At 36.0% G+C, this 16,059-nt stretch overlaps 2 protein-coding genes and 1 pseudogene across 2 annotated transcripts; all 3 read right to left on the bottom strand.

The window, feature by feature from the left end:
* Positions 1-13,094: 13,094 nt before the first annotated feature.
* On the bottom strand, positions 13,095-14,539 carry LOC149199386 (uncharacterized). The gene is made up of 2 exons (XM_089400562.1): positions 14,351-14,539; positions 13,095-14,006 (listed from the first exon to the last, which is right to left on the bottom strand). The coding sequence occupies exons 1-2, from the start codon at positions 14,537-14,539 to the stop codon at positions 13,095-13,097; spliced, it is 1,101 nt and encodes a 366-aa protein (XP_089256688.1).
* Positions 14,540-14,646: 107 nt separating this feature from the next.
* Positions 14,647-15,021, bottom strand: LOC149199385 (5'-adenylylsulfate reductase-like 5). The gene has a single exon (XM_089400561.1). It carries the CDS (start codon positions 15,019-15,021, stop codon positions 14,647-14,649), a length of 375 nt encoding a protein of 124 aa, XP_089256687.1.
* A 487-nt stretch (positions 15,022-15,508) lies between these two features.
* Positions 15,509-16,059, bottom strand: part of LOC149199384 (UDP-glucuronic acid decarboxylase 4 pseudogene) — a 43,756-nt pseudogene continuing 43,205 nt past the window's right edge.

Raw genomic sequence — 16,059 nt, 5'->3', positions numbered from 1 at the left:
TGAAATGTTTTGCCTGAGTAAAGAAGCAAGTCCTAAGTGGTCTTTGGCCTTCCCTAATAATTGATTTAGAGCTTAGGTCTCTTGATTCAACCCTAAGGGGTCATAACCAAGCTTATTGAGCGAATATGGGTAATTATATACATGCTAGAACAATGCTACAACAAATTTTCTATAGGGAGTTATAATTCATTGAATGGCCAACCAAATAAAATCCAAATTGGATGGGGAATTTTTTTTTATTGACTAGGATGTCATAGGTATCTATTTCAAGTGTAATCACTCAAAAATACCTATGTTAACCCATGCTAAAAAATGACAGAAAATTACTAGTCTAAAATATAGAAATTTGAGAACTGATGAGCTAGTAAATCTATGAAATGCCTAACATAATCAAGTGAAAATACAATGGGGTAATTTTTGTTATTAAATAGATTTTTTTGTGATCTAATGCAAGTCTAATCAACTTGATTGAAGCTCATTTTCATTCTCTAAAAAATAACAGAAATTTATTGTTATTTGCCACAAAGGACTTACAAAAATCTGGATTTGGGAATAACCAAACTAATCCAGGTGACTCAATGATTACTATGACCTTACAAAGTTGTTCCAATGATGAAATTATGCTTTTGATCCTACAAAATAACTTAATTAAACCATTTAACCTAATCCTACAACAAGAAATCATTAATACTAAATGCAGAAATAGAAAGAAGAGAAGAACAAGATATGCATGTGAATAAGAAGTGAAATGAAGAAAAGTAAATGATACAAAAGGGTTGTGAGGCTATTGGGATGGCCAAGCCCAAGGAAACTTAGAGACCTATGGAGGATACCAAGATTTATAAGCTGAACATGACACCAATATTCATTATTTCCATCAATACAATTACGTCCCTGCATGAAATGACATTGGAGTTGCAAAAATAGGAGTTCTCTCCACAAGAAGACTAATGAAAATCAACCCTAGAGGAAAATTCAACTTGTTACTTATACAAAATGATTAGGAATCATTCCCCATGAAAGGAGGAAGCTTTCCCCACCAAAATCCCTTGATTAGTGGATCTGGTTCCCAATACTAGGAATCTGCATTAAATGGCATGGAACACATTCCTAGAGTTTCTCAATCATTGGAGCTCCACAATCTGTGCCATAATTTCATAATATCTTGATGACTTTTATTTAATATTGATCCTCTTGTACTAGGGAGTAGGTCCCTAGATTATCTCCTCCTCCAAATCTTCATAATCTGCTCAATATGCTCACAATATTCCACAAAAATAAATAATATTAGGCACAAATATGCAATTATCAATAGACCTTCCTAATGAACATATTAAAGTTAAAAATACATTACCTAATGCAAAAATAGAGGTTTAGTGTGCTGAAGGATGGCCAGATTGTCCTTAATTTATGTTTAATTTAGAGGCATGGGCCTTAATTTATATCTAATTTGGAGGCCCATCATACCCCCTGCTGAAAGTATTTCTCATCTTCTGAGAAGCCTAATGACCTCATTGTGCCTCATTCATGGACCTGGTGGCCTCTCTCTTGTGCATTCCTCCATCCTTTCTCCTAAGAATATTGATTGTAAGTTCTGCAAGGACAAGCAAAAAACTGTAGTTGTTATTTTCATGATTGTTTAACATTTTTTCAAGCAAAAATCATAACTTTCCTCTTTGCAAGTGAAATCTATTGGCTTGTAGATCAATTTCAATCATACCCTCTCCATTGAAACATTCTTTCCATTTTCACTCATTTTTCCAAAACTGTTTGTGCATAGAGAAAATCAAAGGGTTTCTTGAGATCATAAGGCTACCTTCTTTCCCTTACTCAAGATGGGTTCTTGAATATTTTTCAGTTTGGAAATGTCCTTTTCAAACCTTCTTCTACCTTTTTCCACCATTTTGACACCTCTGAAACCTTCAAAATGCCTTTACATGAGAACTAGGAAATCCTTTAGTAATTCTTGTACTAACTACAACAAACCTTGTAGCGGTACATGTAGTACTACAAGAAACCATGTAGCAGTTCCTGTAGTACTACATAAAACCCTGTTTTTAAACTTGTTTTGAGTAGAAATGATAGTTTGAGCCTAGGGTGGACCCTCAACTTGACTTCCATGCCTTTCTTCCATTTCTATAATATCTTTTAAGCCTTGGACAAAAGCTAGAAAGAGATTAGAGACCTCTTGAAAAACCTATTTTCAACAATATAGCTTGAGTTCTATTTTGATGGTGAATGTCTTCTTTCCTTTTGTTATCTTATTCTTCTATTTTGTGGCCTAGATGATTGCCTAATGGCCTTGGAGTTCTCCATTTTGATTAGGTCTCTCTTAGGCACTATCATTTTGGGTTTTAGCAAAATTTTTTCCTTTCTTACTTCTTCTAGCAACATTCTGTCTTCCTGTAGCAGTCATTCCTCCTCTTTTAGGGTCTTCTAACTATATGGAAGTGATAAAAAATGATGTAGAGGGTTTGGAGGATGATTTTAGGGCTTAAATGGAGTAGTGTGGATTTGTGAAGATGGATAGGATGTGCTCGATGTGTTTCTTTCAATAAATTTTCAAGGTGAGACAGAGTGTAGGGCTTCTTCTTGAATAATATTATTCTTTTCTTATGAAATGGGATGGATGAATGATGCATAGGGAGTGGAGATGAAGTGGATGGAGATCTTGGAGTGTTGTGGTGACTTCGCCTTTCGAGAAATTTCTTCTTTAAACTGTTGTCCCCATTCCTCGAAATCATCACCCTTCCTAACTTATCTTTTCCACATTGCATGAGTGAAGAAGCGAGCTGAAATTAACCAGTTGAAGGAAACCGAGACTGTTGACCCATCCGTAGCTTATAAAACCTCATCTCTCATACATTGACAAAAAATTTCTAACTATAATATGCTCATGAGAAGAGGTCAATATTATTGCATACATGTACCTACATGATGGTTGTTGAAGAGACATACATGCTGCTGCTGAGTTAATGATCGGTCCATGGCCCTCTAGACATCATAATTTCTTTTGTTTTCTTCTGCACAGGTCTTCATAGCTTTGTGATTCTAAACCTTTGTCTTCTAGTTACCATGAGAAAGCTATCTTAGTCAAATCCAACCTTCTTGGAGTGTTGCGTTTGGCCATATGTGATGCTCACCTTCCCTACAATTTATTCCACCATTAGACACCTTTCCCACACTTTATTTCACCCTCCATACCTTCTTATAGCTTTTAGTTTGTTTCCTATAGTAAACTAGGACATAGTACTACAAGAAACATTGTAGCGGCTTATTTAAACCCATATCTCCCAAATGGTATACTAGATTGACCTGAAATTTTCTGAGCATGTTGTTATCATCCCTACACACCTCCCCATAAACAAAATTTGGCCAATGGATGAACGAATATCGAGAAAACATAAAAATGGTTGAAGTTTATGGAGGTTGATTTCTTATAAACCATGCACTGAAATTTGATGAAATTTCTTGCGAATGTTATCATCATCCATATGCATCTCCCCAAGAAACAACTTTGTAAATGGATGCACGAATATTGAGAAAATTCAAAACATTATTATAGGTGATGGATGTTGACTACTTGAAAATAGTGCACTGGAGTTTGTTGAAATTGCTTTAGAATGCTACCATCACTGATATGCATCTCCACCTGAAACAACTTGGCAAATCGATGCATGGTTTTCATGATATGACAAAAATAAATTTATGCTCTATGTAGTTTTGTTGACTGTAGTAAAACAGAGCATTCCTATATTATTTTAGGACAACAAAGAAAATGAATAGAGAAAACTTGGGAATGATGGGTGGATGGTGTAATAGACAATGGTGATGGATTGGCTTAGCCTTGGCCCTTCTGGAGAATCTGAGCAAAGGAGGAGAAAATCAAAGTTTGACTTCCTTTGACTAGAATTTTGACCAATTTTTTTTTTTGTGCCAACTTTTTTTTGTCGCTTGCAGCTGTTGGAGAGCACCTAGATTCATCATGGAGCAAAGATTTTGTGTTTTTTCCTTCTTATTTTCTAACTCTAAGCCTGCTAGCCACCTCAATGAGGTTTTCAACTAATAGATCTACCTAGGTGTCCCAAAGGAGGTTTTCACCTAGGATCTTTTCTTTTTCTCTTTTTTTCTTTTTTTTCCAACCCATTGACTGCCTCATGGAGATTTTCAATAAATGAGCCAATCTCAAGTGCCTCAAAGGAGGTTTTAACCTGATATTTTTATTTTTTCTCTTATTTTTCATTTACATTTTTTATTTTTCTACCCTACTCAACTTGGAAAATAAAAGCAATTTCAAGCATGATAATACCTCCAATGGAGCCATGTGCACATCAAGATGACAAACAAACTGATGTGTAGGCTTGAAATGTATGCTTTGAAATGTACCCAAATTTGAGAGATCAAATGATTTGACTTTGATGACATCACACAGAGTTGAAGAAGAGAGTGTTGCTGCAACTTAATGACTTTCTAGAACCATATTTCAATATATTTGTAATGCCCCCAGTCCACTTTGTTAGTTCCAGTCTTCGTAGCCTGTCACCAGGGATCAACATGAGCTCTTGCTATGTCTAGTTTTGTTAGATGTTTTGCACATGATTTTCAGCACAAAAAATGTCACAAGTGTTTCCATCAGAAAAATATCAGAAAAATGTTTCCAACGATATATCACATTCCCGTAATCGGCTCTCGTATTAGAAGATATGATCAAAATGAATGAGTGATTCTTGGTTATGCATGTTTTGAGGTCAGTTGATACACATAATGACAATTTTAGTACAAAATCAGTTTCTGAAATAATGGTAAGGAATTTTTCAAAAGTGAACTTGAATTTTTGTTCATCACATACCAAATAACAAAAACCTCCTTCATTTTATGCACAGGTGTTACTATGTGGGAGATATACAGTGATATTTGGAGCCTACATTAAAACAAAGCAAATTTTTCATATTTTTTACTGTTTCAGTCATTTTAGTACGGTGCCATTTTACAACAGATGGAAAGTAATTTTTCAAACTCCAAGGATTTTTTTGTTAATCATGAGTCATATAACAAAAACCTCTTTCTGTTTATTCACAGGTGTCATGACTTGGGATATGTGACTAGATCTTTACAGCTCATTTTCACATATTTAAATTTTTAATGATTTTATGTTTTAGAGATGATTTTGTGGCACAAATTACGAGCAACTAGAAATGAATTTCAAAAATTTGAGAGAGATATTTCTCCAACATGACCTTATCTACAAAAACCTCTTTCAATTTTGTAACAGGTACTATGGTTTAGGAGATACAAGTTCATCTTCAACACCAATTTTCAGAAATTCGGTCCAAGTTTAATGTAACTAATTCTATTTTGAAGAAAATGGTTGAGCTCAATTCCCTTCGTACAAGGATGAGAAAATGTATGTATTTTATGAATTTCATAGTGTAGGGGTTGGAATTTGGCAGAAGGTTGGACTCTTGAGAATGCTTTGAGAATTATTGTACATTCATCTCTGCAGTTTGTCAAAGGAATAGACCATGGTTTGCAGCATTTTGTGGGATTCTTGTGGCAACTTGATTTGGTATTTTTTTTCCTTCTGTAATGCAAGTTTACATGTGTTTATGTATGCCATCATCACTTTCTGTTCAACTTAACTAAATGAATCAAAGATAAAGGTAGAATTCATTGATGTTGCAGTGCTCTACCTAGGGTTTGTTTAGTTATTTATGTTTTCAACTGTTTGAAGAGGATCCCTGAGAATTTCATGCCCTGTCCAACTCCTCACCAGTATTAAGACTCTCCATCTCACTCAATCTAACCTACTAAACCATTTACCTACCTCGCCCCATAGAAGCCTCTGCAAGAATGAGTCCATTCCCCGGACCCAAATCTGCCTTTCACATTTGAGCCAGCAAACCAACATTAAATTCAATCAAACTCCTCTGAGCATATACCTAGCCTAAAATTAGTCTTTATATTAATCATCTCCTACATTATTTGCTATATTTTCCTGAGACGACAAGGAAAGAGCCCCCTCCCGACCTAGTAGGGCTAACTACTAGGTTAAGCGTGGTTTGATGTTACCCTAGATCCTGTCTTTCTCAACCTAAGGTAGATTTAGGCCATAACACACTTGCTGAGCTAGATCAGCTTGGATGTCTTCTTCTTCTTCCATGACCTTTAAATCTTCCTCTTTTTGTTCATTGTCCTCTTGAACACATGGAATATTTGATGGTAACCATGAGGGAACTTTCTCAATATTTGATTTTGATGTCTGATCTTCATCAAGTGCAACCTATGATCCTTTGGTATTCTCATTTGAATCTTCTTCTTCTGGATGTGGTCCTTCAATGAAATCAATATAATCTCTTTTTTGTGATATTATTCCTAAGGTAAGATGAATACCATTTAGATCAAGAGGAGATGTTTGGAAGTATTATACCTCAACATTGTAAGTGACTTGATCTACTTCATTAGGTGGGTCTCGAAATGGTGATATAGGTAGTTGAGTTGGAGTGATATTTGATATGGGTGTGGTTGGGGTTGTGGTTGTGGTGGAGGTTAATGGTAGTGATAACATGGATTTGGGTATGGAGTATATTGAGGAAAATACTAAGGATATTGTGGATAGCTTCCATAATTTCCTTGCTAACCTTGTTGCCAAGATTGGTTTTGGGGTTGAGATGGCCAATGTTTCCAAGGAAAGGCTGTGTTCCTCATGGAGGTTTCAATAAATGAGCCAATTTCAAGCACCTCAAAGGAGGTTTTCACTTGAGTTTTTTTTTTCTCTTATTTTTCATTAATTTTTTTTTATTTTTTCTACCCTACTCTACTTGAAAAAAAAATCACTTTCAAGTATAAGAATACTTATAATGGAACCATGTGCACATCAAGAAGACAAACAAACTAATGTGTAGGCTTGAAATGTGTGCTTTAACATGTACCTTAATTTGAGAGATCAAATTATTTGACTTTGATGATATCAAGTAGAGTTGAAGAAGAGAGTGTCGCTGCAACTTAATGACTGTCTGGAACCATATTTCAATATAGTTGTGATGCCCCCAATCCACTTGCTGAGTTGGATCATCTCGGATGTCTTCTTCTTCCATGACCTTTAAATCTTTCTCTTTTTATTGATTTTTCTCTTGAACACATGGAGGATTTGATGCTAACTATGAGGGAACTTTCTCAATCTCTGATTTTGATGTCTGATCTTCATCAAGTGCAACCCATGATCCTTCGGTATTATCATCTGAATATTATTCTTCTGAATGTGATCCTTCAACGACGTCAATATAATCTCTTTTTTTGTGATATTCTTCCTAAGCTAAGATGAATACAATTTAGATCAAAAGGATATGTTTGGAAGTTTTGTACCTCAACATTGTAAGTGGGTTGAGCTACTTCATTAGGTGGGTTTGGAAATGGTGGTATAGGTAGTTGAGAGGGAGTGGATATTTGAGATGGATGTGTTTGGGGTTGTGTTTGTGGTGGAGGTGAATGGTAGGGATAACATGGAGTTGGGTATGGAGGATATTGAGGAAAATACTAAGGATATTGTGGATGGCTCCCATAATTTCCTTGCCAACCTTGTTGACAAGATTGGTTTTGGGGTTGAGATGGCCCTTGCTACCAAGATTGGTTTTGGGGTTGAGATGGCCATTGTTTCCAAGGAAAGGTTGTGTTCCAATTACTTTGAGGTGGATATGCATAACCTTGAATTGGTGAATTAGGCTCTTGCATCATACTAGGTTCACTAGGCTGCCATGGTCCTCTCGGAGCTACATAACATAGTTGCATTGGCAATTGAATTGCTCCATTGTCCTCTTGCTAAACTTCCTTCAACCTTGATAATGAGGGGCAATATTTAACATCATGTGATTCTTCATGGAGAACAAAAATATCAACATATTTTTTTTGCTCATTTTGTATTCTTAACATTTCTACTTATTTGGTTACATTGCTAAGAATTTTTGTTTTAAAGTCATCAAACAAATTTCTATGTTTAGCTTGACTTACCAATCTTGATGCTGATTTACTTACTCTTTCTCTTCCTCTTGATATGTGTTTACATGTTTCACAATTTTCTTCAAATGATAATTGGTATACATCACCTCTACTGATGAGATCAAGGAGATCAATTCGTTCATCCCTAATTTTTCTAAGTAAGAGTTTTTTTAGTGTATCTGGTCCTAAATGATGTAATTTTATGCTCTTAACGTTATACATGAACCTCTCTGTCAAATCCTCAAGGCTCTCATCTTCTTTTTTATTAATTTTAAAGATTTCTTCTTTAAGATCATGGTCTTTTTATTTTTCTAGAAATATATTTTGCATATCATTCCATGATCTTATTGAATTAGTATCTAAGCTCATGAACCATTTAAGAGCTCTATCCTTCAAAATTGCTGGAAACAATCTCAATTTTTTAGTGTTTATTAAGTAACCATAAGATCTACAAAGGATCTCAATTTCAAAGAGAAAGGTTTCTAGATCCTCTGTCCTTAGACCATAAAATTTTGGAAGAAAATATGGATGGATGTTCTTCATATGCACACTGACATTATTATCTTGGATGGGAAATCCAAGAAGATCTTCTTCACTGTCATCATCTCAATCCATTTCTTTTACCTTCTCTGTCACCTCTTCTTCTTCTACCTGCAAAAATGAATGGTGATGTGTCTCTTACTGCACCACATGATCAAATGAGGGGGTTGTTGTTGGAGAAGTATTTTTTTTTTAATAAGAATGATAGTGCAATGAAATTTTTTATTTTTAAAATGAAATATCTCTAATGATTTTTTTTTTTTTCAAAAATTAAAACAAATGAATCAACCAGGGAAGAAAGCAATTCATACTTTGACACCTCCCCGAAAACAAAACCAAAAGGTGATGAGCCACATTATTGCAACAAGAATGTTGCAACTCTCAAGGCTACCAACTTTAATTATCAACCCGGGGTTCATACAAAATAAGAGGTATCGGCACTATATGTTCAACATAAAATGTTTCATTCCTTTGATTTCATGATGTAACGGGGTGAATGGAATAAATTTAGATCCTAAACTAATTGCAGAAAATGAAATGATCAAAATGGAAATCTTAACCTATTGCAAGAAAGAAAATACAAGGAAAGAAACATATTCTAATTGCACAAAGTAAAGATCATGAACTAAATCAAGTGAAAATGAAATCGGTTATTTTCTATTATTAAATAGAATATTTTTGTGATCTAATGCAAGTGGAATGAACTCATTTCATGCTCATTAGAATTCTCTAAAAAATAGCATAAATTTAATGTTATTTGCCACAAAGGACTTTGAGAAACATAGATTTCGGAATAAGCAAACTAATATAGGCGACTCAATGATTACTATGAACTTCCAAAGATTTTAAAATGATGAAATGATGCTTGTGATCCTACAAAATAACTTACTTCAAACATTTAACCTAATCCTACAACAAGAAATCATTAATACTAAATGCAAAAATAGAAAAAAGGCAGGAATAAGAGATGCATGTGAATATGAAGTGAAAAGAAGAAAAGCAAATGATACAAAAGGGCTTTGAGTCTCCTGGGGTGGCCAAGCCCAAGGGAAGTCAGAGACCTAGGGAGGAGACCAAGATTTATAAGCTGAACATGAAACTAATTTTCATTATATCCATCAATACAATTACATCCTTACAAGAAATGACAGTGGAGCTGCAAAAATATGAGTTCTCTCCACAAGAAGACTAATAAAAACCAACCCTAGAGGAAAATTTGACTTGGTACTTATAAAAAATGATTCGGAATAATTCCCCATGAAAGGAGGAAGATTTCCCTTCCAAAATCCCTTGATTAGTGGATTGGGTTCCCAGTACTAGGAATATGCATTAAATGGCAGAGAACACATTCCTAGATTTTCTCAATCATTGGAGCTCCACAATCTATGCCATAATTCAGAATATCTTGTTGATTTATTATTTGATATGGATCCTTCTATAGTAGGGAGTAGGTCCCGATATTATCTCCTCCTCCAAATCTTCATAATCTACCCAATTTTCTCACAATATTCCACAAAAATAAATAATATTGGGCACAAATATGAAATTATCCATAAAAAGTCCTAATGAACATATTAAACTTAATAATACATTATCTAATGCAAAAAGAGAGGTTTAATGTGTTGAAGGATGGCTAGATGAGCCTTAATTTATGTCTAATTTAGAGGCACGGGCCTTAATTTATGTCTAATTTAGAGGCCCGTCACCTAGGATGAGTTAATTTCAGTGGTAGAAATCTACTCAAGTTAAATTGAGTTATTGTTAGTTAATCTAGTTATAACTGTTGAAGAAAATAATGGAAGGTCAAGTTGTGGAAGTGTAACTTCAACCACACTCAGTGATCGACCAGCTAACTAATCAATTAGCCTAAATTATCTCATGCATGTAGAGAATTAAAGTTACCCATTTGAGATGGAGATTACAAGGCAGTGTACTATCAGTTGTAGAGTATTCTGAGGTGTACAGGTGGTGCATGCAGCTAGAGGATGAGGCTAAAGGAATTGAAAAAATCAAAATGAGGAATTTACTTAATTAATAAGGGCGTAATTCCTCAAGGAACAACACAAGGAAATAGGAGCTTGGAGGGCTTGAAAATTGGCCACGTGTTGGCCAGAGTGAGTCAATCACGAAGAAAGATAGACTCTACACTTACGGGTTGTGCTCAAGATTGAGGAAGAGTATGCATTCATATCTATTTTTTGATTAATGCAATATAGATAGGAAGGGGTTTTCAAGAGTTTCTTTCTCCTAGATAAATCTTTGTGCTTGTGCGATGTTTCCTTTTGCATCACTATGATTTGTGTTCTATATTTTGAATTGATTTCCGCAGATCAATAGAGTAGCTTCGAGTGTTATGATTTAGTAAATTATATGAGAATATTCAAATCTACATGATAATATCTACATGGTATCAAAACAGGATTCATAGTAGAGAAATTTTGAAATTGTTATTGCAGGAGGATCGAATTTACAAGATTAGTTCTTCAGAGCTAGAAGGATGGCTTTCTATGGACCAAGACTCGAGTATTCCCTTGAGGGAAGCTTTAATTATGTTGCTTGGAAGGACTACATGGAGATAGTTCAGGAAGATAGTGGATTGAAGGAAAATTTTGATAATGACATCCTAAAACCAGCAATAGCTAATACTCAAGATGAAGCAAAATGGAAGAAATGTGTAGCCAAGGCCAGGAGAATCATATTGGAGGGAGTACAAGACTATATTGTCTCAAATCTCCATGGGAAAGAGACTATGCATGACATGTGGCAAACACTAACAGATTTTTTCCAGAATAGTAGTGACCATAGGAAGCTGGCGCTCAAGGATAAACTTCAAATTATCAAGATGCAGAGGAGTGACACTATTTCGTAGTACTTGGGGAGGTTCACACATTGTTGTGATGAACTTGGTAAAGTTGGTGTTACTATTGAATAAGATGACCTGGTAAGCCTAGCCCTTCTAGGATTTCCCAAGATCTATCGCAGCTGCGAAGATTTGGTAAATGGGAGGGAGAAACTACTAATTGGGAGTGCTTATGGTCCAACTTGGTACAGGAGGAAATAAGGCAGAATACCAGAGATGTGACCTCATCCAAAGAAGTGGAAGAGGACTTTGCATTATTCAAAAAAGGAATGAAGGTCAAGGGAAAGAAGTCCCAAGGTGACGTTGATTCCAGTCAAAGGGAAAATAAGAAAGACTTGTCCAAACTCAAGTGTTTCAATTGCCGTGAATTTGGGAACTATGCCACAAAGTGTCCTCACAAAAAGACAAACAAGAAGGATCTTGTAGTATTAGTAGTAGGTGAAGCTTTGGCTTCACAGTTCAAGCTTGACTTCACTCTCATCGCGTGTGTTATCTCAAAATCAAGCCCTGGAAGGCTGCAAACCAGGAAGACTTCAAGTAACTATTTCAAACCAATCTTTAGACTAAGGCTTAGCCTCCTTAGCCTGAGAGGGCTCTCTCTCAAGGGTTATTGATTTTGACTAATAATAAGATGGCTAACTCTTGTGAAATAACATTGATAAATATGAAGGCTGGAAAAACATTAAACAAGTTTCCATTGGGCCTATGGAGTCAACAACAACTCAGTAAATAATGTTGCTGCCTTTACATGGAAGTCAGGGCACTTAGCATTTAAATGTTCAAAACACAACACACATATGGAACCACAGCTCATAAGTGCACACAGGAAGTCAGAGCACAATCAGTGAATTCTAAGTGATTGTACACCAATGTAACTGTAAAAAGACATAAAGGAAAAGATAAAATCATACATTCTGAATATAGAAATCCCTCATGAATCCTGAGAAGTAAAGAAGCTCAAATTATATTACTGAAAACTCTGTCTTTACATAAGCCAAAACAATGCTCTATTCATCAAATTTCCAACCCCAATTACATTGTTGTTTCAGCTATATATAAAATTCTTATTCTAATTGATCGAGATTCCTCCTCCAGCATGAGGGGAATTCGATCACTTCCTCTAAAGACACCTATCAACTTTTAACTAACTAATAAATGCAACAAAGTGCTGACTGTAGTTTTTAAGAGTTCTAAATCTACTATGACTCTAACTCCATATTACATGCTTGATGGCTTTAATTACAATGAACTTCGTTCTTTGACATCTGCTTTCCTTCTGGCGGTGGCTGTGATGGATGTTTGTAGCTGCTTGCTGGCCTTTAATGTCGTATCCTTTTACCTCTGCTGAGAAACAAGACACTCTCCCTATTTTTATGCCTTTGTTTTCCTCAAAGATATTCGGAAGTAATTAGCCATGTTCTTTATCCTTTAATTACCCAAGATGGAGTGCCATGTCCTTGATGTGCTGTCCACCGTTTTCATGTATCTGTGTGATGACAAAATCTTTCAAAAAGATTTGCCACTTTATCAATCATAATTGATCAACGGAATTGAAACATGCAGCTACAGCAGTTTCGTAGCGCGCTACGAAACTGTTGTGTAATTTCAAAAGCACAGTCTTCCTTTCATAGCTAAATGATCGCCATTTTTCATGGCTTAAGACTGCTCTTCTCTAATTACAAAATTTGGATGTTTGACCTCATTACAGCTGGCATTTCCATAATGCAAAAACAGCAATCATCTTATTCAAGCTTACTCTGTCCAAATCACTAATAATCTCTTCACACTTGATAATGTGATGCATAAAGTTATCAGCGTATAGCTTTGAAGGCTTTGATTCAACAATATGAACGATATCCTCATCAATATAAAAGTCAACATCTGCATTTGATATAATTCCTCCATCATGATCAATTGCATGAGTGTTATGCTTGTATGTCATAACTTCTGATAAGAACAGCTTCAACTGATGCCTATATGCATTCTGGCTATTTTTTACAAGGGCTTCATCATAGTTTGGTACTGAAGGAGTAATAAATTTAGGACAGGCATATGAAAAAAAAAAATCATCATACACAGCCTCATCACTTCTCTGCATTCTTGCCATCTTCTCCCCATACTTCCCTTTCAGCTGATTGTTCACATTTTCCTCAACAAGCTTCATTTGTGGACAGATAGAGAAGCATATAGCCAATAGAGCATATATCTGTTCATTTTTCTTCAGAATTTGGTCAAACTGTGGAGACTTTTGATGGAACTGTTTGATCCTTGTTATATACAACAGAACTTGATTGATGGCCCGTATTGCCTTAACATACCTTCTCAACATAGGGTTGGCGAATCTATAATAATAAATAGTTGTGATATGGCTTCCAATCACTGAATTGTAGACACCTTTCTGGTTAACATCTATAGCTGCCAAGCACTTGAGTCCACTGTAATAATCTCCAAGAAGGTAATGTACACGAAGTAGACCAATAATACTAAAGTATCCCAAAACCTTCAGAACATTGCTTCCTCCATTGTAGTCATATCCATCAGTTGCAGTAATTGTTAAATTACCTTCTTTCTCTTCCTCTAGGATCTGGATGATCTCAGATTTCTCAACAAGAGCCTGTAAATGGTTGAGCACACTATAAACATTCCACACCTCATTTAGATTTTTGTGACAGTGGCAAAAATTTTCTCCAATTTAGAAGGAAACAATACAGACCACAGTTCTCTAGATTTGAAGCAATAATTCTTAAACACTATATCTGACATGTCCTAATTGTTGATACCATAACCTTGGATTGATCCTTTTTCTATATCAACAAAATATAAGTAAATATTTGACATCTGTTTAAGAAACATAGTCATTGCTTCATTGGTTCTAGGAAACAAGTGTGCCCTTGTATTGTTATCAACAAAAAGATGTAGCCGTTGCTCAGTTGAATCTGTCATTGGCAGAAGATTCACTTGAAATATGGAATAGGAAAGCCTATAAGATTCAAGTTCTTTGCCACTGTGAGAATCTACAAATGAAAGAATCCCTGTCTCATCATGTCCTAGACCACATTTCCCTATTTTCAGAACAGTTGGACTCTGGTTTATGTACTGGGCCTTAACCAAGAGAAACAGAGGCCAGAGATGCCCATACTCTTGCATTCTTAGCACCTTCTTGAAAGTTTCTTGTTTTTGAAAACTTTAAACGACACCAAATTCTATTCAAGTTGAGAATGTGCATTGCATGCTTCAAAATAAGTGGTGTATTTTCACTCAGGAGTGCTAAATTTACATGCCAAATACGCCTTAACCGACCCCGTTTGACCTGTAATAAGACCTGTAATCTCCTTATAGAAATGTACAAGTGAATCAAGGTCTTTTAATCTTCGATAGTGCACCCTTGATGTCTGGTTCTGTAGAAAGAGAGATGGAAAATTATGAACTCCATTCCTCGAAAGAACACTGGGCATTAGAACAGACTCCTCTACAACTACATGGTAAATCTTTGGGAACATTGAAGATAGGTCATCATATAAAGATCGATATAACTTTGAAAATGGACACCATGAAGTATGAAACAGCACCGCCATGTGGGCATCATGATAACGTAGCATATCCAAGGCTCTTTCAAATACCCCACCCATATTAACTGATTGAATGAAAAGGGGTAGCATTTTCCAGGTATGCTCATGGACAGAGGGGCAGATGCTTTATATATAGCGTGAACAAACGCCTTCATCCATTCTGCCTTCGAATGCTCATCTTTGAACTGCAGGACAACTGCGCCAGAGGACTCCAATGCCTTTTGGATATCAAAGCCTTTGTTGCTTATGGCAACAGTGAAGTCTGATCTGCCAACACTTGCTAGTGGGATCTCCATAATTTGCCTAGCAATCCTTCATCGTCTACAAAGGACTGGTTTAATATAAAACTCGGCCCACTGCGACCAGACCCACAGGATGATGCAACGAGGTATGAGCCTGGAGTTGGGGTATGACTGCTTTGGACTGTTAAGAAGAGATGACCTAGTAAAGCCTCGTAAATAAAAAAGAACAAAATTCACCGCCTCCAAAACTTGCAACAAATGGCACCCAATTTCTTTTGCTACTAACTCTGCTTCCACTTGTTTTGCTATGCTCTGACTCGTTGGCAGTGTGATTTCTGATAAAGATAAGCCTCAGTTAGAAGTCCACACTCAAGCCTGACTTTGACAGCCGTCACAGCCTCAGGAAGAGCAACTACACCTGCCCTCTGGAAGCCTGCATCTGTGATTCCAAACTAGCAACGTAAGACCATCAAAGCTGCATCTGGATTTTGCCTTTCAAGTAAAACATGTGCCACTTTCAGATGTGTAGTCGGACTGACAATTTCTGGAAGAAGACGACAGGCCTCCTCTGTATTATCATCCAACAGATAAAAGACTAATGATTCAACAACTAAATTTCTGGTGATGCTAAAGGTTCCAGCATAATCATCCACTATATTTCTCCAGTCCGTGTTAGGAACATTCCAATGGCGATCAAATAAGTAATAAAGAAAAATTGCTCTTTTTGCAAGGATGAGACCAGAACTTCCTTCTAGAAAAAGGAGATCAACAGCTGCACGCAAATTTTCTGGTGGATATGCAGGTCAATATAGTCCATCCTTGAATGGCGACTGAGATAAATTCCCACCTTGTCGCA

This window comes from Pinus tabuliformis, chromosome 2_1 (assembly GCF_031772625.1).
Source record: "Pinus tabuliformis cultivar Carrire ecotype Pingquan chromosome 2_1, CPIR1, whole genome shotgun sequence".
NCBI lineage: Eukaryota > Viridiplantae > Streptophyta > Pinopsida > Pinales > Pinaceae > Pinus > Pinus tabuliformis.
Note: the sequence above shows the minus strand (reverse complement) of the source record. Positions and strands in the feature narration are given on the sequence as shown.